This window comes from Aythya fuligula, chromosome 2 (genome assembly GCF_009819795.1).
Source record: "Aythya fuligula isolate bAytFul2 chromosome 2, bAytFul2.pri, whole genome shotgun sequence".
NCBI classification, from domain to species: domain Eukaryota; kingdom Metazoa; phylum Chordata; class Aves; order Anseriformes; family Anatidae; genus Aythya; species Aythya fuligula.
This window is the reverse complement of record NC_045560.1, coordinates 61204858-61230526: the sequence shown is the minus strand read 5'-3', so window position 1 is coordinate 61230526 and position 25669 is coordinate 61204858. Positions and strand designations below refer to the sequence as shown.

At 39.4% G+C, this 25669-nt stretch overlaps 1 protein-coding gene across 1 annotated transcript in view; it reads left to right on the top strand.

Annotated features, from left to right (window-relative positions):
• The window catches only part of PDE1C (phosphodiesterase 1C), a 308560-nt gene that overhangs the window by 224639 nt on the left and 58252 nt on the right, over positions 1 to 25669 (top strand). Inside the window, exons 4-10 of the mRNA XM_032181068.1 lie at positions 1570 to 1683; positions 2555 to 2737; positions 4644 to 4710; positions 9948 to 10064; positions 11418 to 11558; positions 21008 to 21108; positions 22903 to 23031. Coding sequence (XP_032036959.1) covers positions 1570 to 1683; positions 2555 to 2737; positions 4644 to 4710; positions 9948 to 10064; positions 11418 to 11558; positions 21008 to 21108; positions 22903 to 23031 — 852 coding nt within the window. The remainder of the gene's footprint in view (positions 1 to 1569; positions 1684 to 2554; positions 2738 to 4643; positions 4711 to 9947; positions 10065 to 11417; positions 11559 to 21007; positions 21109 to 22902; positions 23032 to 25669) is intronic.

Sequence of the window (25669 nt, the reverse complement as noted above, 5' to 3'; positions counted from 1 at the left end):
TCTGCCCAGAGATGAGGGGTCCACCTCTTGTTTGAGATTCTTTGTATGTCTAAATATATAGTTGTGTGTCAGTGGTACCACTGCCAGTAGGAGTGGTGTTTATGTGACCTAGCCAGTGAAACATTGATGTTTTTATTATTTTTGTTCTCTGCAGCCTCAATGTTAAGGAGGACAGGGGGAGAAGAAGGAAACCCAGCTGGAAGGAGATGTTGGTACAGTGCACATGGGCAGTCTGGATACTTCTCAGCTCTTCTTTTCTTCTTTTCACCTGAAAGCCAGCTCAGTGGAGATTGATTTCTCCTGAAATCATTGATGCCATGGCAGCATTGTAATAGCAAGGGAATACAGATATTCACTTCATGTTAAGAACTTCTGGCTAGTGTAGGAGGTTGGATTCCAAATGTGGTTAATAAGGTGAGAGTAAGGAATCAATTTAGGGCACATAAATTGGTCTTGAGCTGTGCAATACTGTGTGGAAAAGCTTATCTTACTCCACAGACTATAGAAAAAGCTGAAGAAAACTAGTCTGAAAAATTAAAGCCAGATTTTAGAGGACACAGCTACTCTTCTATGTTTCTGCATCATGAGCAGGACAAATTGCAACTTGTGACTTCTGCTACGCAATTAAAAAAACAATGTTTATTTAACTGCTGTCTTATGAGGATGAAGAGACTGACCAAAATGTTTTAACATGATAAGTCTTTATCCCATGGTCTTTTTAAAGGATTTTTTTTTCTAATTTTAATAATATACCTTCTTGATTTTTTTTTAAATATTGAGATTCACTCTTTTACATTTTCTTCTCTCTCTTCTTTTTTTTTTTTTTTTTTCTTTTTTCCCCCTTTTTCTAATTTGGCACACAGTAGGAGTGAAGGAGAAGAGACAAAAGAAAATTGTGCAACTATATTCTTTGTCTTTGATACAGGAGAAAAAACACATTTTAAAAGGGAATCTGCACAAATTTTTGTTTTCAGAAAGTCTCTTTTAATTATCTAGTAATTATTTAATAGAGAAATTTCCATGAATTTTATCTAATACAGATGGGATAGTCTAAGGGCGACTTTGTGGTCTAATGAAAATTATGATACTTCCTTAACCTTGTATAGTGTTTCTGCGGTAGTATTTCTAAATACACTCAAATACACCTTTGCATACGTGTAAAGCAGTCATCATAAATAGCTGACATTTACCAACAGATACTGCTCAAGATGTTACTTGGAATGTTACTTTATTATACCTGGAATGAAATAACCCTCTCTTAGCTTCTCTGCTAAATTCCAAATTATTTCTGTTTTAACTTATTTCAGCATGAGTAGGGGACTTCGATATTTCAGTGACTTATTTGAGTCTAAATATAATGTGATGTTTGTCTGTCATCATTGTTCCTGATTTGTGAAAAGTATTTTTTTGTTGATTTCTTCTATATGAATAAAAACCTCTGTAGACTTCCAGAAGTTTTCATATGCCTATCATGTATACTAGGTCGCTTGCTGGATCCAGTTCTGAACTGATGCTCATTCTCAAACCTGTTTCTCTTTGTGTCAATCAGTTTTTATTTTCCTCTTACAGGTTGCGGTCTTTGGTAAAGCAGTTAGAGAGAGGGGAAGCTTCAGTTGTAGACCTAAAGAAGAATTTGGAATATGCTGCAACTGTGCTTGAGTCAGTATACATTGATGAAACTAGGTGAGTTAACCACAGATATCAGCATTCATCTTATATCTAGTACCAGTAACACAAAATTGTACTTTACACATCAGTTGGAAAAGTTGTTGTTGCCAAGATTTCTTACTCACAGACAATATGTTTTTAATCATTAAAATACTGAATTTCACAGAGAGCAGATCTTCAATCCTTGGTCTAAAAGCTTCTTTACATTTCCCAGGGCAGAAGGAAGATCAAAAGCAATCATAAGTTTAACATATAATTGGTTACTACTTTTTCTGAAAGTTTCTAAGGAAAGTTCTAAATTGGTACCCCTCTATTCCTTTTGAATAGTGTTAAATCTTTTCATTTGTATCAAGACTTCTAAATTATTACCTTTTTTTTACTTTTTTTTTTTTTTTTTTTTTTTTTTTTACTCCACGTCATGATAGTTAGACTGGTAAGACACTGCAGAGAGAGGAGTTCCCCTTCTTTTTACGTGCTGTTTCCCTAGTGCTAAATGTACTTCTAGAGTCACCTTAGGTGATCAGAATAGGAAAGGAGAGGACTGGGAAGTTAGACATGACTGTCAGTGATATCTGAAGGGCTGAAAGGTCAGGAGTATTGGTGAGAGGAAAATGAGAAGTGAGTGCATGATTATGTCATTGTGCTTCAGAAGGTTGATACTTCTTGTTTGTCAGCATGGCAGTAAGTTTCACAATCTGGCATTTAACTATACAAGCGAATAAACAATCTGTTAAAGACTTGTAGAAATATGTTTCATCAGTGCTTACAAACTGAAGGCATTTAACAACTGCTTTTAGTAGAATATATGTACATTTCTTTTTGGTGAATGATGATGTAATGCTCTCCAAGGCAGTCTACTTACCCATCATTTTCCTCCCCCTTCTAGGCGACTACTGGACACAGAAGATGAGCTCAGCGACATCCAGTCTGACTCTGTGCCCTCAGAGGTCCGGGACTGGTTGGCTTCTACCTTCACACGACAAATGGGGATGATGCTCAAAAGGACCGAGGAAAAGCCCCGGTTCAGAAGCATTGTCCATGCAGTACAAGCAGGAATATTTGTGGAAAGGTAAAGGAGCATGTAATTACTTTGTTCTAGTAGCTGTCCAGGTACTGCGGATTGCAGTAGTAATACCTGTAGTATTAAATAAAGAATACTTTAATAAATTTCTAATGATGTTTCTACACAGATCTGATTATCACCTGGAAACCTGGTGCTGCTGAAGCAGCACATTCTGATCAATTCTTAGCATACATGTAATACAGGTGTAATAGCACTGTTGAAATAATTTTGACAGAATATACACCTCTGCATAGCCCTAGGTCAGGAGTCAAAGTTTTTAAAATTCAGTCAACCCAGACCAGGCCCTTCCTTGCCTGTTTGCCTCTGCTGTCTGGTTATTTCCTAGGAAGAACTTCTAAGAAACAAAAGAAAATTCTGTATCATCGTATTAGTGGCCTGAATTGCATAGTACATGTGTTGACCAAGACTGATATGAAATATTTGGAGCTTAGAGGGGATTTAAAAAAATCCATTGAGACCTCTTAGCCTTTTCGGTCATGATTTGCATCAGAACATACTGCTAAAATTGATATAGTCATTTAAATTTGGACTCATTTCCACACTTACCTTTTCTTACTGAGTAACCACTCTTCCCTGACATTCTTCCTTCTAGCAAGGAAGCCTGGTGCATGTGAAACAGCCAGGAGACTTCAGACAGCAGGTCCCAGGTCTCTACAGCAAAATTCAAGTCAGGAGTGAATGCGCTAGGAGAGTCTTCCAGGACACTGCAGAGCACCCTTTCACTGTTTATCAGGATTGCACTGAGTGCCTAGCAGTTTTCTGTGTAGGAGGGTGAGCGTATCAGACAACGGACCACAGGCCATATACAGATACACAGAGCTTCCTCCTACATATTTAAGTAGTTACTTAAAGTGCAAGAAATTACTGTAGATGTGTTAAGAGTGGCAGCAATTGTGATAAGTCTAACAGGACAGCATCAGTTGTCATTTCTCCCTGGAAAAGATTTCTCCCAGGTTTGACAGGCTATTTGTGAATTAACCCTCACTCTCAGTGAGAGACTTGCTCAACAAAGAAATAAATGAACTGCAGAGATCTGGGTGCAGGAGGCTGTTTTCCAGTTGATCTGAGTCACTGTGGCCTTAAAGAGGAAATATTCAGATGTGATATGGCACCAGAGGAAGGTTTTGCTCTCCTGAGCTAAGGGAGAGGGACTCTGCCTGAGTCATCACTTAAGAGAAAACTACTGTGTCCTGGCAGAAGGAGAAGACAGCTTTCCATCACCTCTTTTTAGTCCTACATTGCTTAAGTGCAACAAAGGGTGAGCTGTGGAAAAGCATTTTAGCCATGTCAAAGTCTATTAAAATGTGTGGCCTGAAAACAAGTTTAAAATCTAGTACATACTTGGGTGCTTTGCTTAGTATGGTTGCAGATATTGATTGTTGGCTTATTCTCTCTCATATGTACACAGAGAACACCTAAAAGATTTTATACCAATCTTAATAAATAAATAAACAAATAAATAAATAGACAAAAGTAGCAGCTGGACCAAACTAGAGATGATTTATTGCAGACAACAAATGACTGGCAAAGGACTACAAAAGGTGAAAAGGCAGTGTGGTTATCTGCAGTGGAAAATGAGGAATATCTTGTGTATTTGAGAGTAGCCTTTCCCTCTGATGAAGATCTGCTGTTGACAGATTCTGATGTCCTGTCAGGTGATCAAGGTATGAGATACTGGGAAGTGTATCATCTCAAGTTAGTCTATACAATAAGAATGGTTAAGAGAGTTTGTGTACAAGTTAGAAAGAAGAAGAAAATAAAAAACAAATTGCAGTTAGGGTTTGCTGGGCTAAGCAAGGTCTCCTGTAATGGTGTGTTGCCTTATTGGTTTATTTTGTTTGTTTTTGTTTAATTTTATTTGTGTGTTGATTTATCTATTTCATCTTGGCAGAATGTACAGACGGACATCGAATATGGTTGGTTTGAGCTACCCACCAGCTGTAATTGGAGTGCTAAAGGTAATCCTAATAAAAAAGTGCAGGGCATGGGCATGTCTGTATAAACCATCAGGGCAACAGTGATATTTGACTTGGGAGTCTTTGCACTTGCCTTTTTCTCCTCTCTAATGTTTAGTTTATTTTATCTACATTAATAATTTACTGGCCTAAGAGAATATTCTTTCAATAAAAGAAACAACAGTGTTCAAGGCTTTGGACATTTTCAAGTTGTGAAGGTTACAGCTCTATTCTAGTTTCCAGTGACTAAACTGATGACTTCGTAACATGCTAAAATCAATCACAACCTTGCACAGTGAAGAAAGAAAACATGGGTGAAGAGAAATGGAGAAAAAAAAAGTATCAATTGCTGTGAGAGGAGGGATTTTCTCATATTTCTTAGCTTTAGGTCTTCAAGGCAACAGTCATCTTAGGAATAATAGTCTTTTGTGAGTTTTGAAATTTCAGAGAAAGACAGAGAGGTCACAAGAAGTCTGACAAAAATAAAATTCAATTCATTGGGCAATTGCAAGGTTTTTGATTCAGGCAAGAATTATCAAGACCACAAATACAAGTTAGCCCCCAGCTATCTACACAGCAGCTTTGCAGAGGTCTGGTAATGAGGCAGATCACAAGTTCTGTGTGGTTCAACCACGCCATACACAGATGAAAAAAGGTAACACAAAGGGGAATATATAGGGGCGTTACGTGTAAAGCTTGTGAAACAGTCCTGCTCTACTCTACACAGGAAAGACCTACAGTTAGGGTACCGAATCCATTTATTTTTGGACAGTACAGCTGATCAAAAGATAATGGAGCAATCACAAAGGTCCACTGAGTGCAACAAGAATGATGACCTTCATGTACAACATTGTAGCATTTATTCACACCTTTTTCCAACTGCAGATTTACAAGTGTTAGCTTCACTCCTGCAAATGGGATCTAAAGTCTTGTTTTAGAACTACACCTCATAGCCAGATTATGGGGGAACACATCTATAGTGGTACCTCTTTTCCTGAGTAACAAGACGGTCCAAGACCTGGCAGCTACTGTCAGCTGACAAAAACGTCACTTAAGCCCTCTCCCCTTTCTCTGTTTTTAAGTTATTAAGGATGATAAACAGAACTGATTAAGCTAGAGTGAACTGATTAAGCTAGAGTAAGTTAAGACACATCAATAACAACAAAAGCATTGACTAATTTTGCTCAGGGTGAAATAATGCCTGCTTGGCTACTGTGCACTCTAGGATGTATATATTTTTTTAAACTATTTTGAGAACATGTCTCTGCCTGGATGGCTTTGGGGTAGGTAACAGACATGGTTGAAATAAGAATTACTTGTTTTTGAGAAGTGTTCTGTCTTTGAAATAATACTTAATCTTAAATTTCTCAGTCCCATTTCTTTAATGGGAAATGGTATATTTCTTGCTTGTTTCAGTCCAGTACAGCCAACTAAAGAAAAAAATCCCCAAACTTACAGCCACCTGACTGCTTGGTGAGCTCTGTAAAATGAGCTAATGGTTTAAGCATGAAAAATGGTATAGGATGTACCACAGGCATCTCTTCAGATGGTCTATATTGCCATAATCAATATTCCCTTTAGAGTTATAGTAATAAGGACAAGGGCTGAGACAACATGGACTGAAAAGTTTATTTTTGAATTTTGTGTTCTTCTTTTTTGCTGTGGTGACCAACAAGATGCCTGCACTGAGTAAACCAAAGCTGTGGAATCAGCTTGTGAAAATGAGGTTGGTTTTAATAAAACAATGCAGTACTGTAACCTATGCAAAGAGTGTGGATGGAGTGGTAGCCATGTAAGTCTGAGGCATATTCTTTCTCCCTTTTTCAGTGGGTGAGAAGTTAGGCAATATTTGAATTGGTTCCACAGCATCTCTTTCTCTCTGTGTATGTATCTCAGATACTGATTTTGGTATTGCCATAGATAATTGTTTTTCTGCATGACATGGGTGTAGTGATGTAAGATGTAGTGCTATAAAAGGAATGATCAGATTTGTATCGCATTTGAATGAATATTGGCCATGCAGATGTGTGAATAAGTGTGTTCATTTACCTGGCAAGTTCTGGTGATCTGCTGTAGTGCTAGAGATGGAACTTAATAGTAACTAACTGCTGAAATATTTACCTGCTTTAGATTTATTTTTTTTGTGTGTGTGTTGTTGTTGTTGTTGTTGTTGTTTCAGCTTTTTCTGATGCCTAGGCTGTCCTGGAAGTATTTTCTTGGCTAGCTAATATGCATATACACAGAAACTGTTGTCACTTACAAAGTGACAGTGTCTGAAATTACTTGGTATCTGCAATATAGACATCATCTTGACTGTGGCTACAAGAAATTGTCAGGCCTACCAGTAATGTTGAAAAGATATCTGTTGCTGCATCTGCTTGTTGGCTTATAAAGACAGATCAAGTCTCCAAGGTTAAGGACAGATGGAAAGGCAGAAAACTGAACATTTACAAAGAACTGGAGTTTCACTTTATCTCTAGGTTCCCCCAAGAGATGGAACAATGGCCAAATATTTAAGACACAGGACTGCGAGATAAGATAAGCTTGGGTCTGTAGTTACACTGCAGTGAGTATAGGTAGCATAAGCGCAGCTTATGACACTTTAACTGAGGCTACAGGGCCAGTGACCTAGAAATGAGTAGCAAAGGAAGTTTCCCATCCCTTGCTTCTCCTCCTCTCTTTACTGAGAAGAAAGGGTTTTTCTCCTGCAGCACAAAATGCCTGTGAAGTTCTGCTTATCTATAGATCTCTTCCCAATATATGGGTCAATTCTGTGTTAAATTTTTTAAAGGTCAAAAATCTGCTGTTTTTCAAAGTTTAGCTGGTATTGCTGCAAGCCTCTAAGCAATGTATAACACGTTCATGCTTCTGTTAAGAGAATTTTCCCCCTAGTTCTTTAGGGTAAAATGCTGCTGTCATTACTGTCAATAGCAAAACTTCTGTTGACTAAATGAGAACAAGGATTTTTACATCAATGAAATCTAAATAATGCTACTGTGAAACTTAGCATCTATTTGGTTAACCACTATTAAGTGTAAAAGAACGACTTTGATGTCCTGTTTTGCAATTTGGTTCATTTCATCTGCTGCAAGAAACAAGAAAAAATAAATAAAGAAACAAGAAAAAGTCGATAAAAATTTCTTGCTACAAAAAATACATAAAAACAAACCTTTTTTTTCTACAAGATAAGATAGCCTTACAATGAGTTCTATTTCAGCATAGTTGAGTCATTAAATTCAATGTCAAAGGAACCAGAAGTCAATTATTATACATATGCAAGTTTTAAATTAATTTGCTCCCTTACCTGAGATTAGTGATTATGAAATAAAAACACTCAAAAAACAGCAAAATATTGAAAGTTGACTGAGTATATGCTTTGGACTTTTTTTCTTGCTCATTTCCTAGTTTATAGTTAAAGGGCTTCAAAACCTGCTTTCTTGGTGGAACTTATTCCTCTTTTGGCCATTTTCCCTCTCCAACACCTATTGGAAATGTTGAAAAGATGCAATTTATGATTGCTGTTCTGTGACTTGGGCCACAAACAATTTCTGTAGAAGCCTGACCCTGTCTTCATTGTGTGGGCTCTACACAGCTTGTGAAATCAACTGCTCCACCAGAGGATGATTTACTGGGATAGATGGAACAATTCTGATGAAAGCAGAGCTGAATCTACAGCATCCTTGATATTCACTCACTTTATGACACAAATTAGCCTTTCCTTGGACTGTACTTTCCCAAAAGGCATACTCAGCTCTATATAATCAACACTACGTAGATAGCAAAGTTGTTAGGATCAGCCCACACAGGAGAGAACTGACCGTGACAACAAACAGCAACGGTGGGTTGAGCTTTAAGAATTTGTTAGAAAAGTGTAATTTAGTATTTTTCATGTTTCTAGAAAGGATTGTAAATTTTCAGATGGCTCTATTCCTCAACACTGTTCAATGTTATATCTAACAGCCCCATTTTGTGCTCTGAGAGCCAGCTGTGCATATACATGTATGTATATGAAATGCAGTCATCTTTCTTGGTGAAAGTGCCAAAAGGAAATGGGAGCTAACTTGCAACAGTTTGAAAATGGAGGAAAACTTTAATTTATAGATATCAATCTTTAATATGTGGTTTAGAGAGAGTCTTTTGGATGCATTCCTGTGGGAAGCACATCTAAATTCTCAGCAGGAAAGAGAGACCAAGAGCTGGTCCTGTGCCAGATGCAGCTGTGGAGTTGATGTGTATATCATTCCCCTAGCTATAACTCCTTTACTCTTTGTTGCTAGGAGGAGGAGAGAGAGGTTCATTGGGTTTCAGGAACATCCTATTCTGAGATTGAGATACTTTATCTTAACAGAGAATGAGTGTTGTCAGCTCCCACTGCCTTCCCTAAGAGTTGAGATTGAACTGAACCTTCTGCAAGAAAGTTTATACTTTATACGGTAGCTCTATGAGCTTATAGCTTTTCCTTAGCTTTATAATCTGGGAATTGAACTTTCCCTTCTCCATCTCTTGACTGACCACCCTGCAGCATTACTATATCATTTACAGCTGACTGGAACTCTACCAACTGGAGTTTGGTATTTACTTTCATGTTACAAAGGTTATTTTTTTTCTATCATTATTAGCACTTAATGTAACATTACTGTGATTTTTCTCCTGCTCTGTAGTTTTCTGAAAACCCCAGTGAACTCACTTAGCTTTAAAAAAATAAAAATTTAAAGCTAATTAAAAAAAAAAAAATTAAAAAATAGAGTAATGCTGTCTTTGGGCAGTTGAAGCTGCAATAATCACAAGGTTCATATTCAGATATCAAGGAGCTAAGTTACTCTTTGAGTCTAGCAAGATGGTTCTTCCAGATATTTATTATTTTGGTTAACTGTGTAGCAAGTGGTGAAAATATGACCATGCCACACTATGGCCATCCCAATGTTTCAGTTACTAAAGCAAAACAAGATTCTTTCTGCATTCGGCTTTTGCTGATGAAATTCTGATATGGTGCATCACTGTGATTAGAATAAACAAGCAACATAAGTGTTCTGAATGGAAGCTTCTTAAACATGAGTCATACAATACTGATGAGTAAATTAAACTCTGCATTAGTTAAATGAAACAGAAAGATTTTAAAAAGAAAAGCTATACACTCACATCCCCTCTCTCCACCATTTATAGATATAAAGTGATAGAAATTGAACTGTGATGGTAAAAAGGATGACCATATTAACTGTCTTTTCTACTCATTCTTGCAGAATGTAGACAAGTGGTCCTTCGATGTATTTGCATTAAATGATGCCAGTGGGGATCATGCACTGAAATTCATTTTCTATGAACTTCTCACACGCTATGATCTGATCAACCGTTTCAAGGTCAGTAGTTGTAAGTTGGGTATCTTCTTCCATTTTGCATTTTCTTGAATTTCATTCTTATTCTGCTTGTTCCATTCAGAATGCAATTATTTTAGCTGTATTTGAAGGTGTATATGAAGGCTTTGTGTTCACTGTTTCCCCTAAAAGGTTAGTATAACTTTTTTTTTTCAGTAACCAGGGCAAGATGTTATTTAAGTAGATTGCAATAGGACACCATGTAGTGGGTACGCTTCAAACAGCTTCCCCATGAAATTTAGGGGAACTACTACACTTGATCCTGTGGTAATGATGGTGTCGTTCTCCTGAGACTCTTGGCAATCTCAAGCATGCAAACAAAAAATGAGAGCACGGCTTGTTAGTCTCAAATGCTACATATCTTTTACTCCAACTTTGAACAGGCTTACATTTGGATCACAGAAGTATTGCTCTTAAATCTTTACCATTCTCCCCACCCAAATATTCCATTAACCTTACCTCCATTGACACTTTCTCTGGGAGGTCCCACTCGCTTTAACTGGGAAATGTTTACATTTCTCTGACTCCTGTACTTCATGAACTACCCATGTCTGATGAGAAATGTTTGAAGATGATGATTGGTCAGAATTACATCAGCCCATGATACATATCCAAGAGGAAAATAACTATGAAACTCTAACTATAGAAATATGAAAGTGTAGTACTTACAGCTTGAGGAAAACATTGGAGAATCCATGCTGCTAGTTGCATATATATGCAGCTGACACCACCTATGTAGTCTCCTCCATAGAAATCCCCTGAATTTAATTTTCTCTAGTGTGTATGTTTATACTCCTGGAGTCAAAAAGTATGACAAGCCCATAGTATAGGCACTCTGGATTTGGCAACAAAAAATCAGAGGTTTGATAAATGATACTCTTCTTAATAGAGAATCTCAGACTTGCTATATGATGTATTTAATTGCAAAATCTGGAATGTGAATAGTAAAGCAGTGATACATACCAGAGGGTTGTGAGGGGAACACACAGACACCTGTGTCCTAAACAGAAATATTTCTCTGGGCGCAATCAATCAAGTACTCTGTTACTTTTTGTACTGCATGTGCACTCCAAATGGCACTGCATAGTGTACTGACCAGTGTGTGTTTATGTGTGTGAATGATTCATCATCCATAACATAATTAGGGATGGGAAAGCCAGTTGGAGGAAGTGAACTTGATTCACTTTCTCTCTCCAGTGCCTATTTAAGATGTTTTAGGATGCTATTTGTTTGTGAAGTATAAACTGCTCTTCGGGGCCTCTTATAAAAATAGTTCCATCCAAATGTTAGCAATTACAGGTGCTTATTTCATTTTTAATTCTGTACTACTTTTCTCAGATCCCAATTTCTGCCCTGGTGTCCTTTGTGGAAGCTCTGGAGGTTGGGTACAGCAAACACAAAAATCCTTATCACAACCTAATGCATGCTGCGGATGTGACACAGACAGTCCATTACCTCCTTTTCAAGACAGGCGTAGTGGTAAGTACAGGAGTTGGCATCCTGAACACGTAATGAGATTACAGCAGTTTTTGTTTAGTAAATAGATTATGATTATCCACAGTGGAGCCCATTTGCACTGTAGAAAAACTGCATTTGATATGGCTTTACTAATAAAAGTAGAGAATTAGGATTATTTAGAAAAAAAAAAAAAAAAAAGTTGGGTGTGAATATGGATAACTCTTTTAACTGTTCTGAGAGAGAATGGGAGAAAAACCCAAGCTCAGTTCTCCAGTCTGCCACAGTCTGTGAGTGAGTGGATGCCTGGGTGAGTCTGGCAAGTCAATTTTGTTGGGATTCATTTCACTTACTGCGAAGAAGCAAATTGTCTAAGCTTTCTTCTTACTTAAGGGAGCAAGGCAGTAACCTCCAAAGGACAATTCACTCCACTTACCTGGGCTAGACAAGAGCTGTATTTAGAGAAGATGATCTCCATCCAATTCCTACACTAAAACCCTCTGAACTTGCTTACAAAGAAACCTAGGGATAGCTGACATTTGACAAGAATGGCAACTCTAGTTTAAAGCCCTCTTCATCAGCGTGGCAAGCCTATGACCGAAGATGCTCTTCCCCTCCTATGACAGGTGGATCCCATCAGCCCACAGCAGACCAGGTTTCTCAAAGCAAGTCCTATAGTCTAAGTAGCCGAAACCCTGTCTGTGGCACCAGTTGCACAATTATCTGCCAGATTCGACTGGCACTTTCAATTCCCTTCCCTTTGACTAGGAGGACTGTTGAAAAAAATTACCTATGCTTCTGAGTCCCTTATTGCTGCTGCCTGGGCTCTTTAGTCTCTCTTGACACTCCTCAGATTGCTTCTGGCTCCATTATTGGTGCCCACATGAAACAGCAGCAGTGGATAATAGTCCTTAGGCTGTACACGGCTTGGCAGTCTCTTGGTAACATCCCTGATACAAGCCCCTGGTAAGCAGCAGACTTCCCTCAAGAGCAGATCAGGTCAGCAGATGGGTGTCTCCATACCTCTCAGAAGAGAGTCTCCTACCACTGTCACCCTTCGCCTTTTCTTAGCTGGACTAGTTGTTACTTTGCAGGGAGCAGACTGGGCCTTACTCAGCTCCACCCCTTCTGCAGCGGGTCTTTCCTTTTAAGTCTGCAGAGGGGTGAAGCAGGTCTGTAAGGGCACCGTAGGCTTTGGGGGAAGACTTTCTCCCGCTGGTCCTTGCTGTAGCCAGCCTCCACCCTGTGGTGTTATTGGTCCCCCTCCCTTTTGTAAGTGCTGCCGAGGGAGTTTGGGGCTGTTTGGCCATGGGCTGTGGGTTCACTGCAGACTGCGCTGGGATCCATCTGTCTTAACTCTTCCTCAGCCTCCCTGATAATGCGCCACCTTCTCACTGCCTTCTACAGCTTGGCCACCTGGTGCTGGAGATCCTCCGCACCTTTTGCAGGCAGGTCTGCTGCCTGTCCCTGCCCCTGCCCCAAGGAAAAAACAAACAAACAAACAAAAACAAAAACAAAACAACAAAAACAAACAAACAAACAAACAAACAAAAAACAACTAAGCACTTCCAGCAGTCGGAAGTCTGCAATGCAGCCTCATCCCTCAGAAGCTTTGCCTGGGTGGAGCTATCAGCTGCCACTGAGGTAGACAGTGCAGACTGTGCTGCCAGACCCACAGCCTTTGCCCTTTCATGGATACAGGTGATCCTAATGCCTCCCTTTTTCTTGACTGGTTCCAGTCTTTTGACTTCCAACTTGTATTTCATTACTTGTTTTCCTGACACCACCTCTCTTGGTGTTCACTGGTCTCCAGCTTCTTGTTTTCCCAGGATTACATTATTTGTTCTTTTCTTGGGTTTAAATTTAGGTTACTTGTTTTAAAGGCTTGGATTATTTTTCTTCAGTCAAGTTATTAAATGAATAACTCACTGCAATTACAATTTGAGTTAAATAACTTTGATTCTCCATTGAACTCTATTCAGTGCTCATTGAAGTCTATGTATTCAGTACTATAGTTGTGCATTTTCATAGCAGTGAGGAGACTTTTGAAAGAAGTATGGCCTCTTCTCTTACCTAATTTCTTCTTGGAGATTGGAGAATATATTTTCTTAAAGTTAATGAAGATTAAACTATTTCAGTCTACTTGCTTTTCCTCTGCTTTTATACACAATGCTTCTCTGAAACAAAGGTGTTATCCCAGATTAAAGACAGATCATTCTGAAGGTATGTCATGTAAAATATTTTCTGGCCTTTTGCAATATTAGCATCATTAAATATGTCCTAATGGCACCTCAGTGGCAACATATCTTGCAAAAAGTTTCTGGGGACTGTTTAGCCAAGGCTGCTATACAAGCCACTATAATGTAGGCATTTTGTAGACTTTAAAGGGAATTCCAGAAATAACTATTCAGGTGTTTGAGTGCTAGAGCAAGTCAGAGCAAAAGTAACAGCTGTGTGCATCCCAGTCTCCAGTCTGACAGAGAAATAAAACAAACAAACAAAAAAGTTAAACATCTCTCTTCGACCCTCTCTGTAATGTTTTCCAACCTTATCTGAATGTGGCGGTAAGTGCACAAACCTATCATCCTTTAGATTATGTCTTTTGTTCTGTCATGTGTTTACTTATGTCCAGTAAATTACCTATGTCCACATGCTTTTCAAAGTCTTCAGGTGTTGCGATGCTTGGTTTGAACTGACAAATATAAAAGAAGTCTTCAGTATTAAAGTGCTTCCTTTTTTACATCTTTAAATCATTTTTTTCATCTATTTTAGAAGAAACAATGCTCCAAATTATTTGCAGAGGTCAAATAATGTGCATATTCAAGATTTACATCTAAAAAAAGGAAACGAGAATTTGTGTGCATTGTGTGCAATGTATGTAAATGCTGGCACTGAAGTCAGTGACTCATTTGCCTGAACTAAGCCCTTTGCTTTTTTATTCCTGCTGTAATAAACTACACGCAGATAAGTATCCCATGCAGGCTGTTATGGTGGAGTTGCACTCTGGAGGCTGTAGTGAATTGTCAGCTGTTTCCCAGAAATAATCCCATGCACTAGTTGTTCCCACAGCCAAATATGTCGCATTTGGTTTAGCATCTAATGTAGCACAATAGGAAAGCACTCTCCTGCTACCAGGAACAAGGGACTTGCAACACTGCAAGCCAACAATAACATTTCAGCTTTGCTTCCCTTACTAGAATTCTTTTTTTTCCTCTTCATCTTCTTATTCTTCATCTTCTTCTTCTTCTTCCTCGTCTTCATCTTCTTCTTTGTCTTCTTCTTCTTCTTCCTGCTCCTCCTCCTCTTACTTCTCTTACTTCTCCCTTCTCCCCACAGGATACAGCCCATCTCAATGTGAGTAGATTACTGTTGTTTGGAAATGAGCTCTGGAGGTCATCTATCCCAATCTCCTGCTCACAGCAGGATTGTACTTCTTACAAACATACATGTATGTAGTGTGTTCATACATGCTAAAGAAAGGTAGGGGATATTTTCCTCTTTCCAGAATTTTCTCATATCAATATCTGCTCCTTCCCCTAGGGTAAACAGTCATTCAGTTCATCACTTTCACAATATCTATGCAAGGAATTTGGACAGTCTGGAAATTAAGACTTTGATGTCAGAAACCATGTTGGGGCCTTTGGTTTAACAAATAAAAAATCATAAAAGGTGATCATTAAAAAAAATCGTAAAAGAAAAAAACATAAAATAGAAACAATGCCCTCATTTGCCTTCTTAGCTTATTATTTACAGCGTAAAAAAGTCCTTTTTTCAAACTTAGAGTCTACTTAGCAGTCATTTGTTCTAGTGTCAAAAGGAAGAAACAATTGTGTGGTTTGTCTTTATACTGTTCATTTTCCTCTCTTCTGTTTCATGTTATTTACAACAATTTAGTTCCAGTCTTTTTTTTTTTTTTTTTTTCATCTGCTTTCTTTTCAAGTAAAAATCGTCTTTCCTTCTAATCACATGCAGTGCCTGAAATCTCTGTAGTTTTCCTGTTATTTTCTTGCTCAGGATGATGCCTTGGAATGAGTTAGGTATAGCTAGACGTGCAAAGGAGAATGTTTTGGGTTCCATCATAGACGTAGACATCATAGACATAATGAATTTGGAATTAGTCTGATGTTTTTCACCTAGAGTATTATTACAGAAGCATGAATGGTAGGAACAAGTTCCAAGAGCTGCTTTCCTTTAGCTCAGATGTTCAGGTGTGATCAGTATTTTATTTGGTATTATTTTCTGATTAATCTTTATTGTTATTAGGAATTACCATATGATTTTTTTTTTGTGAATACAGACAGGTGGATTCAAGTGGGTACAAATGTGGTGCAAAAGTTAAAGCTGACAATTCTTTCTTTGATACTGTCAAGAGTTACTTAAGAAGGGTTCACTTTACTCAGCACTTGGCCTGATGGCCGCAGACGGGTCCCTATCTTTAGGGGAAAAAGGATCCTGGGCCAGGAGCTGGCAGGGCTCATTGAGAGGGCTTTAAACTAGGTAGGAAGGGGGATGGGGCTGAAGCTAGGATTGTTGGGGCTGTGCCAGGGGGAACAATGGCAAGGCTGGAGGATAAGGCAATGGCCCAGCTGAAGTGCATCTACACCAATGCACGCAGCATGGGTAACAAACAGGAGGAGCTGGAAGCCATCGTGCAGCAGGCAGGCTACGACTTGGTTGCCATCACGGAGACGTGGTGGGACCAGTCTCATGACTGGAGTGCTGCAATGCCTGGCTATAAGCTCTTCAGAAGGGACAGGCAGCACAGAAGGGGTGGTAGTGTGGCTCTCTATATTAGAGAGTCTTTCGATGTTGTAGAACTCGAGGCTGGGAATGACAAGGTCGAGTCCCTTTGGGTTAGGATCGGCAGGGACAACAAAGCTAGTGTCCTGGTTGGGGTCTGCTATAGACCGCCAAACCAGGATGAGGAGACAGATGAGGAATTCTACAAGCAGCTGACAGAAGTTGCAAAATCTTCAGCACTTGTTCTTGTGGGGGACTTCAACTTCCCTGACATATCCTGGAAGCACAACACAGCCCTGAGAAAGCAGTCTAGGAGACTAGCAAATGTGACGCCCATCTACAAGAAGGGCCGGAGGGCAGACCCGGGAAACTACAGGCCTGTCAGTTTGACCTCAGTGCCAGGGAAGCTCATGGAGCAGATCCTCCTGAGATTCATCACACAGCACTTGCAGGGCAAGCAGACGATCAGGCCCAGTCAGCATGGGTTTATGAAAGGCAGGTCCTGCTTCACGAACCTGATCTCCTTCTATGACAAAGTGACGCGCTGGGTGGACGAGGGAAAGGCTGTAGATGTGGTCTACCTTGACTTCAGCAAGGCTTTTGACACCGTCTCCCACAGCATTCTCCTCAAAAAACTGGCTGCTCGTGGCCTGGACTGGCGCACGCTTCGTTGGGTTAGAAACTGGCTGGATAGCTGGGCCCAAAGAGTCGTGGTGAATGGAGTCAAGTCCAGTTGGAGGCCAGTCACTAGTGGCGTCCCCCAGGGCTTGGTGCTGGGGCCGGTCCTCTTTAATATCTTCATCGATGATCTGGACGAGGGCATCGAGTGCACCCTCAGTAAGTTCGCAGATGACACCAAGTTAGGCGTGTGTGTCGATCTGCTTGAGGGTAGGAAAGCTCTGTCGGAGGATCTGGATAGGCTGCACTGATGGGCTGAGGTCAACTACATGAAGTTCAACAAGGCCAAGTGCCGGGTCCTGCACCTGGGGCGCAATAACCCCAAGCAGAGCTACAGGCTGGGAGAGGAATGGTTGGAGAGCTGCCAGGCAGAGAAGGACCTGGGAGTGATGGTGGACAGTCAGCTGAATATGAGCCAGCAGCGTGCTCAGGTGGCCAAGAAGGCCAACAGCATCCTGGCTTGTATCAGAAACAGTGTGACCAGCAGGGCTAGGGAGGTGATTGTCCCCCTGTACTCAGCTCTGGTGAGGCCGCACCTCAAGTACTGTGTTCAGTTTTGGGCCCCTCGCTACAAGAAGGACATCGAGGTGCTTGAGCAGGTGCAGAGAAGGGCGATGAAGCTGGTGAGGGGCCTGGAGAACAAGTCCTGTGAGGAGCTGCTGAGGGAGCTGGGCTTGTTCAGCCTGGAGAAGAGGAGGCTCAGGGGAGACCTTATCGCTCTCTATAGGTACCTCAAGGGAGACTGTAGCGAGGTGGGGGTTGGTTTGTTCTCCCACGTGCCTGGTGACAGGACGAGGGGGAATGGGCTAAAGTTGCGCCAGGGGAGTTTTAGGTTAGATGTTAGGAAGAACTTCTTTACTGAAAGGGTTGTTAGGCATTGGAACAGGCTGCCCAGGGAAGTGGTGGAGTCACAAAGTCTTCAAAAGACGTTTAGATGTAGAGCGTAGGGATATGGTTTAGTGGGGACTGTTAGTGTTAGGTCAGAGGTTGGACTCGATAATCTTGAGGTCTCTTCCAACCTAGAAATTCTGTGATTCTGTGATTCTATGCAGAAGACCTGTAAAACTGCAGAAGGGCAGGATTTATGTCACATCTGTTTGTACCAAAGGGAAGCGAGATCCTCCTCTCCTGTGCACTACTGTGGTTAATAAGCAGATCATCATAAGCTTATGGGCTCTGAAAATGGTAAATGCTTTGAAACAAAGGACCATAAACTCAGTGCAAGGAAATAGGCTAATTACTGCTGTGTTTGTTTTGCCGCTTTTTCTTGGCAATACATTTCATTCATTTTGTTAGATTTGGAAACACTAGTCTTTCCTCTTCCTTTTTCTTTCTGCATGCATCGATCCTTTTGTTTACATGCCAATGACTTCCCTGAGTAGCTAATTCTTCATATCTATTATATGTTTGTGAAAGACAATCATGCCTCATTACACTTTTTTTTTGTTCCCATTCTGGAAGCCGATACTTGTTCTTTCATGCCTTTCTCCCCACCCTTCCATCGTCACTGAAGGTTTTGTTCTGGATTGATTTTGTCAGCCCTTTAGAAATGAAAACCTTTCACATTTCCTCGCTCTCTTCACCCGTAACAGTATCCTGCTGCTTTCTCAATCATTCTCCATGTCTTTGTTCTTTAACAGTAGTGCTCTGTTCTGCAAGATGAAGTCCATTAGAGACTAGTATAGGGTAATATCACAACTTTGATGGAATTACTTCCGTTCTCTGCTGGCTCTTTGCCATCTTGTTTGCTTTTTCTTACAAGGTTATAGCAGGAAAAAGGAACTAAAAGTTTCCAATTGTTTGCCTGCTATTTTTTCTCATATTACAAGTCTATTTTGACTTTGTGCTGCTTTCCCAGACTTAATTAGCCACAGGTTTCAACCGTAATCTCAGTCTGTATTCTGAGCTGCCTTCCTCAAATACTTAAAACTTCTCCTCAGGTATATTACATCCTATTGAAAACTTACATTACCCTGATATTGTTCAGCAAATGATGCTTTGATAGAGCATGCAAGTTTGCACTTTTCCTTTATGTACCTTAAGAGATTAAGGAAGGAGACAGAAGGAAGCACAGAGCTCATTGCCTTGGTGTCATTTTAAAGCTTGGGTCATAAGACCCTGCTGGAATGGGACTTGTCAGATGATGCCCAGAAGGTCCGAAGTGGATTCATTAGACCAGCTGGGTATGTGTCCTGTAGTGGTTCTACTTGCTTAACGTGGATTTGCTCTGCCAGTCCATGAGTGGTTCTGCCTGATTTTTGGATTTTTGTCTATCATGTGGACTATCTCCATTTGGAAAATGATAGAACACGGCTGAGAAAATGAAGTTCAAATCTATGTGTGAAGCCTGGAAACCCTTGGTTGTTTTTTTGTGTGTGTGTATGTGTTTTTTTTTTTTTTTTTTTTTTTCACAGTGTAGTTTTCAGAAGTTTGGTGCTTGAAAGTTGAAACCATGTTCTATCAGCTGTAAAGCATTCCTTATTCACAATTCACACTTGAAAATAGAAGCATGATGGTTATTTCTCCACTACCAGCACTGTTTGTTCCTGTTCTTGACCATCTGTATAAAAAAGGAGAAGGTAGTTTAGTTTCTCTGTCTGCTCATTTCTTGATCTCTTCACCCTCACACTTCTCAAAAACAATTAAAAAAAAGTAAAAAGCAAGTCAAGACCTACCTTGATGATGGTCAGTGTCGTTGTGCAAAATACCCGGAAAATAACTTCAAACCGCATTTAATATAAGGAGATCTTTAAAGCTGAGACGAGCTTCATTCTCCAGCTGCACAGCCATTGATGTTTAGGGCTATCTCATATATATATATGAGATATATATATATATAGCCCCATATAGCACCTCTATACCCAGAGGTGCTGGGGCTGTTCAGGCATGAAGATGACAAATAAGAAAACAAAACAAAACAAAACAAAACAAAAGAGAGAGAAAATATTATGATTGCTATGGCTATGCAGAGATGGCTGTGAAAGGCAGGAGAAGAGCTGGACAGGTAGCTGTGTGTGCAGGGCCCCACAGTTATCTGTGTTTCCCCTGCATATGGTTAATCGGGTTGCCCCTGAGCTACAGCAGATGTCTAGAATGGATTTACAAAACAATTCTGCCTTTAATGGGCTTTGAATTAAAAGACAGTTCCTATGTGAATTTTAGTCAAAATATAGTGTGCTGTTACAAAAATGTTTGGCAACCACTGTGGTAAGGGTTTTCTCCAAATTGTAGGAGCATTTCATACAAATATTTAAAGCATCTACAGTATCTAGAGCCTTTTGTCTCTGAGGTACTTGATCCTAACAGCACTCTTTGCATTGTTACCAGTGGAAAAACAGAAATAAAAAGATTGATTGACTCAGAAAAATTATTAAAAGCATCTGAGTCATTTAGAAATCCAAGATGAAAGTGACAATAGCATTGAAAAATAAGACTTCAGCTAGGTGATTAGGGAAAAAAAAAAAAAAGAAAAAAAAAAAAGAAAAACAACCTTAGGGCTTTCTCAGATGTTTCTGTGAATGATAAATAAATAACAAGATGTACATCTTGTGAGGCTGTGTCCTCCTCATGATTCAGTGATTGACAATGACTCCTCTAGTTAGTGGAGATAAGTGACATTCTTCTGTATGAGACTCTGTTGCAAAGGTCAGCTGAGCTGCAAATATATACCTTGGTGGTATGTGCATACCTGTATATATATCATCCATTTTTTCTTGAAAAAAAATTGACCTTTCCTTCTCATCCTTACACATCGCTATCTAAGAAGGGCAACTCTTTTCCCTCATTCTGTCTTAAGCCTTTGTCTTAAGACATATTAGTTCCTGAAACTATTTTGCTGAAGTTCAGTTTATTTAGATGAAGCTTCAGGAAAAACACTGGTTCAGCTTTGGTGAATCAGCCAGAGAGGTTTGCTTTAAAATAGCTGGCAAGCTGCAGGGGAAAAGCAATGATGTGCAGCATTGACTGTCAGCGGGGGATAACTTGCCTTAAAAGACAAAAGCCTTAATGCCTGGGAAAATGACAGCTTATCTGATTGCTCTGTAATTTCTTTTCAGCACTGGCTGACAGAGCTGGAGATCTTCGCTATGATCTTCGCAGCTGCTATCCATGACTATGAACACACGGGAACTACCAACAACTTTCACATCCAGACACGGTGAGGGCATCATAAATCATGATGAAGGGTTGTGAAATAGAAGGAGAAATTTCTGGAGAATAACAGCATAGCCACACAGAAAAGTGCAGAAGCCTTTGCCTTCAAGTGGCTCAGGAGGAATGTTCATTTCCTTAGGCAATATTTTATTTTCTCTTACAAGCATTCAATTGAAAATGAGTATTCTAGGTTCCTGAGCATTGTTCTGTACTAGTAATCAGGAAAAAGAAAGGTCCATAAATGCTTCTGTGTAAAGTTGCTGAGGACTGATTGCTGTACAGACTGATGTCTTTCATTGAGGTGTAGTTTTAGAGGAGATACTATAGTTCAAGGGTTCCCTGATATCTGTGTTCATCAGTGAACACCAGCACTACGCATACTAATATTACTTAGTGAAAAACCATACCTGCAGAAGGGGATATGTTTACTATTACCTCTTCAGGTAATCAGTTATTGCACTCATTTTAAAATCTTTGTAAATTCCTAGAGAATAACTGGTTGCAACAGTAAACTGTCTAGATGTCCTTGACTGGTACTGCACAGTTGGATATTTCTAACATGCACTGCATCTTACCCTAAATTAGATAGCTGGAGTATGTTAGGTGAATCATGCTGTGTACCCCAGGTATGCAAAGGTTGCTAGGTTAGATCACACATATGCTCAGGAAAGCTTAGGTACTCTGAAACAAGTTTATGTCTCTGTTCTGGGATAAGCTTCACTCTACTACTTACAGCTTCATGCATGCAAGAATTAGAGATATGCTGTATTTCCCAAATAGAAAATAACTACAGAAAAGTTCAGGGAAGGACAGTGGTAATTTAATTTTTTAACACTGAATAACAGAGGGTGTGAAATGTCAGGGGACAAAAATTAACACGGCTCTCTGGGAAGCAGAACTGGGTGGGGACTATAACGAATCATATTCACTTCCTGTTGCCATTAACTTCCAGCAAGCACTTTGTGTTCAGATCGGTTTAGCCATTCAGATCCATGCCCTGGAGCTTAAAATTAAGGTGTGAAGGGGAGTTTTAGGTTAGATGTTAGGAAGAACTTCTTCACTGAAAGGGTTGTGAGGCACTGGAACAGGCTGCCCAGGGAAGTGGTGGAGTCACCATCCCTGGAGGTCTTTAAAAGACGTTTAGATGTAGAGCTTAGGGAAATGGTTTAGTGGGGACTGTTAGCGTTAGGTCAGAGGTTGGACTCGATGACCTTGAGGTCTCTTCCAACCTAGAAAATTCTGTGATTCTGTGTGATTCTGTAGCTTTGGTCTTATTCTATCCCACTGGCATTTGGCCTTCTGTACAGCAGAGCCTAATGCACAGAAGACAGGAAGGTGTTCAGCTATATCTTGCTTACAGCCAATTTACTATTCTGCAAACAGTATAGGAGTGCATCTCACAATTACTTAGCTGGCTACACTATGGCTTCGATTTGAGAGCACCATACGCAAGAGCTGAAAAGGAGCCTCATGATTCAACCCTAAATTTATGTATCGCTCTCAGTCAGAAAGCTCTCAGTAACTTTTTCTTAAGCATATAATAAAAAGACTATGTGAGTTTCAGCTGATGAAATGGATTTTGTGGTGAATTTTTATATTTAGTTGTTGTTGCTTTTTTTTGTTTGTTTGTTTTTACTGAATAACAACGACAAACAAAGTATTAGAAGTTCTCTTGAAATGCTTGTATCTATGCTGTAGGATCTAACCTCTGTAGCTGATCAAAGAAAAACTTTTGAATGTGAGACACTTTAGACAGGGAAGAAGCATAACCTTTCCTATATCTTCTTTTAAATCCCAGGTCAGACTCAGCCATTCTATATAATGACCGATCTGTGCTTGAAAATCACCATGTTAGTGCAGCATATCGTCTTTTGCAAGATGATGAAGAGATGAATATTTTGTCTAATCTCTCAAAGGATGACTGGAGGTAAAAATGAACATGGTGTCTGCTTTGGAACATTGCAGCATCACCATAGTCTGTTATTGCCTTGTTTGAAGAGCAATATGCATCACTGTATATTGTACATTAGTATTTCTATTACTAAGAGAGAAAAAAAAATCTTTAAAAAGTGTTTGTCTTGCTTATTTCTGCATTTGTTTTTTACTTCAGATAGCAGTGAGACTAGATTTTGTGACGGTGAACAATAATATACAATTTGACTCCCATGTAATTTCAGCAGTTCACAGACACCCTTTATATACATCTGTCTATAAATTAGTGAAGAGGTATACAACTGTTTGTTCATGCAAGAGCATAAATATAACCTCTATCTACTTTGACACCCCCTGCTTGGAAATTATAAATGGGCCTTAATGGAAATAAGAATAAGGTCCAAGAAACATAAATCAGCATACTGTATATGCCAACATGATGTAAGAAGCTATAATTTAAAACAAGCTTCATGCAACATATGATTTAGGTACCAAAATCAGTCCATGATTTGTTTTCTAATAAAAGACAGTTGAAACTGGTGAGGGAACTTTCTGCCTTTTTTGCGGAATTTTGAACTCCAGAGGATGGTACATTAAAAATAGCCCAATCTGACAGACAGGAAGAATCCTGCTCCGTGGTCTTTCTCATAGGAGGGAAAGTGAGTTGTGGGATCTTACATAAAGCATGATGCCTCCTGCATACGCTTAAATGTGATACAGTGCTGAGCAGTCAGTTCATCTGACTTACTGGAAATGAGGGGAAATTAGCCTTTCTCAGAGTCTTGGCTTCTAGTAAGCTGGTTAGTGAAGGCTCTGCTTCCTAATGACTTTTGCCTGAATTTCCCTTTTATTTTGTCTTGTGGATGGTGACATAATCCTATAGCTGAGAGCTGGGAATAAGATTCAGGAACTTAAGTGGCTGGTTTCAATCAATGTGAGTGTTGTGGGGGAGCAGCTTGAGAAATCCTACCCCCCAATATAGAAAATAGTCTCATGGTGGGCAGCAAGCAGGAACTTTAAAAAAAATTATCTGCAATGAGGTGTTAAAAATCTTATTTTTTATTTTTTATTTTAGCTACTGTTGGTAATGCCTTGTCAAATATTGCCAGCAAATTGCTGCTTCCTTTTATGTTGGCGAAGGAAATGCAAGGAACTGACTAGAAACAGCAGCCTTAGAGCCACTGTCTACAAGGATCAGCAGAGCAGCTGCTTGAGAATGTTTCATTGCATAGACACTTTCTTTAGGAAAACAGTCTGCTTTGGGGCTTTAAACTGCTTGTGGTTGAATCAAAACTAGCTTCAGATGTTTCTCATTAATTTCCTAGTGTCAAAACGTGTATTCTGTTGAGGTATATGTTTAGACCTAAAGTTTCAAAGATTAATATGTCTGCTTTTTAAGAAATACTCTAACCGCCTGAACAAAAATATTGAGCGGTTTAGATTGCTTATTTGTTCTCTCTCAAGTAGGGCTGTATTATTTTGTAGCTGCTGAATGAGCAACAGCTGCAGAATGAAGACCATTATCTTGATGTGCTCTAATGCCAAGATGTTATGATTGTTATGTGCCTTTGCTTTTGCATGCCAGTTTGAAATCCCATAGGCAAACATTTGGGAAGCATTGCAAATATCAGTTGATATCAGCAGGATCTATGGTGCTGAGAAAAAAAAAAACAAGAAGCCCACCGTTTCTCAGACTGGTACTCAAAAATAAGTCTCTCAGTATCAATAGGACCTCAAACATGAAAGGATGCTTTGGGAAACTGTTAAAGCATATCTAAATTTAATTTTATTTTTGTAGACATACCTGATAAATCGCTTTTAGCAAAAAGCCCAAGTGATGGCCCTTGGAGAGCAAATTCTTAAGTGCTGTTTTGAACTAAGGTCTCATTATATTTTGACATTATTAATAAGAGAAGATCTGATGATCAGCGCATTTCACAATCTTAGAGGTATATGTGGATTTCATCAGCTCTGTGGTATTCAGTCATCTAGTTAAGGAATGCATTTTGAGGAAATAAATGTAGAAAATTAGACCTAGATTTCACAGTTGGAAAAGAAATGGGCACAGGTTTTGTAGAGAAAGCAGATGAGACTGAAAGAGATCTTCTGGGCTGCAGTCAAGAAGAAAAGAGATGAATGCTTACTAGTACCTAAACAATATTTCACTGTCCATTTAAAAAAAAACAAACTCTGCTCCTCATTAAATATTTGAAAGTCAGTTGGGTTGCCTCATGTGATGAATCCCATTTGTGCAAGTCATCAACAAGTAAATGAAGAAACTATAACAAAAACAGATCACAGTGAATTAAGAAACTAAACTGCAAAGCAAACAGATGCTTTCTAAGATACTGTTATAGACGTATTTTCTGGCAGTGTATTTCATTGTTAATAATTTCCATGCAGTTTATTGAAACAGTGTGCAAGCCCTTTGCTGTCAAGTACAGGATTAAAGAAGCATCTGGAAAATGTTTAGCTCCTTAATTCTGTATCAGAGTACAGCTTCGGGAAGTACAGCTTTCATGCAATTCTGATTTTGTCAGTAAAGCTGCTTGAGATTTTGTCGCTTAGATAATTTTGAGCTCTTTGTCAATCAGCCTTTATTCCTTTGGAGATTGCAGTGAGAAACCTTGAAT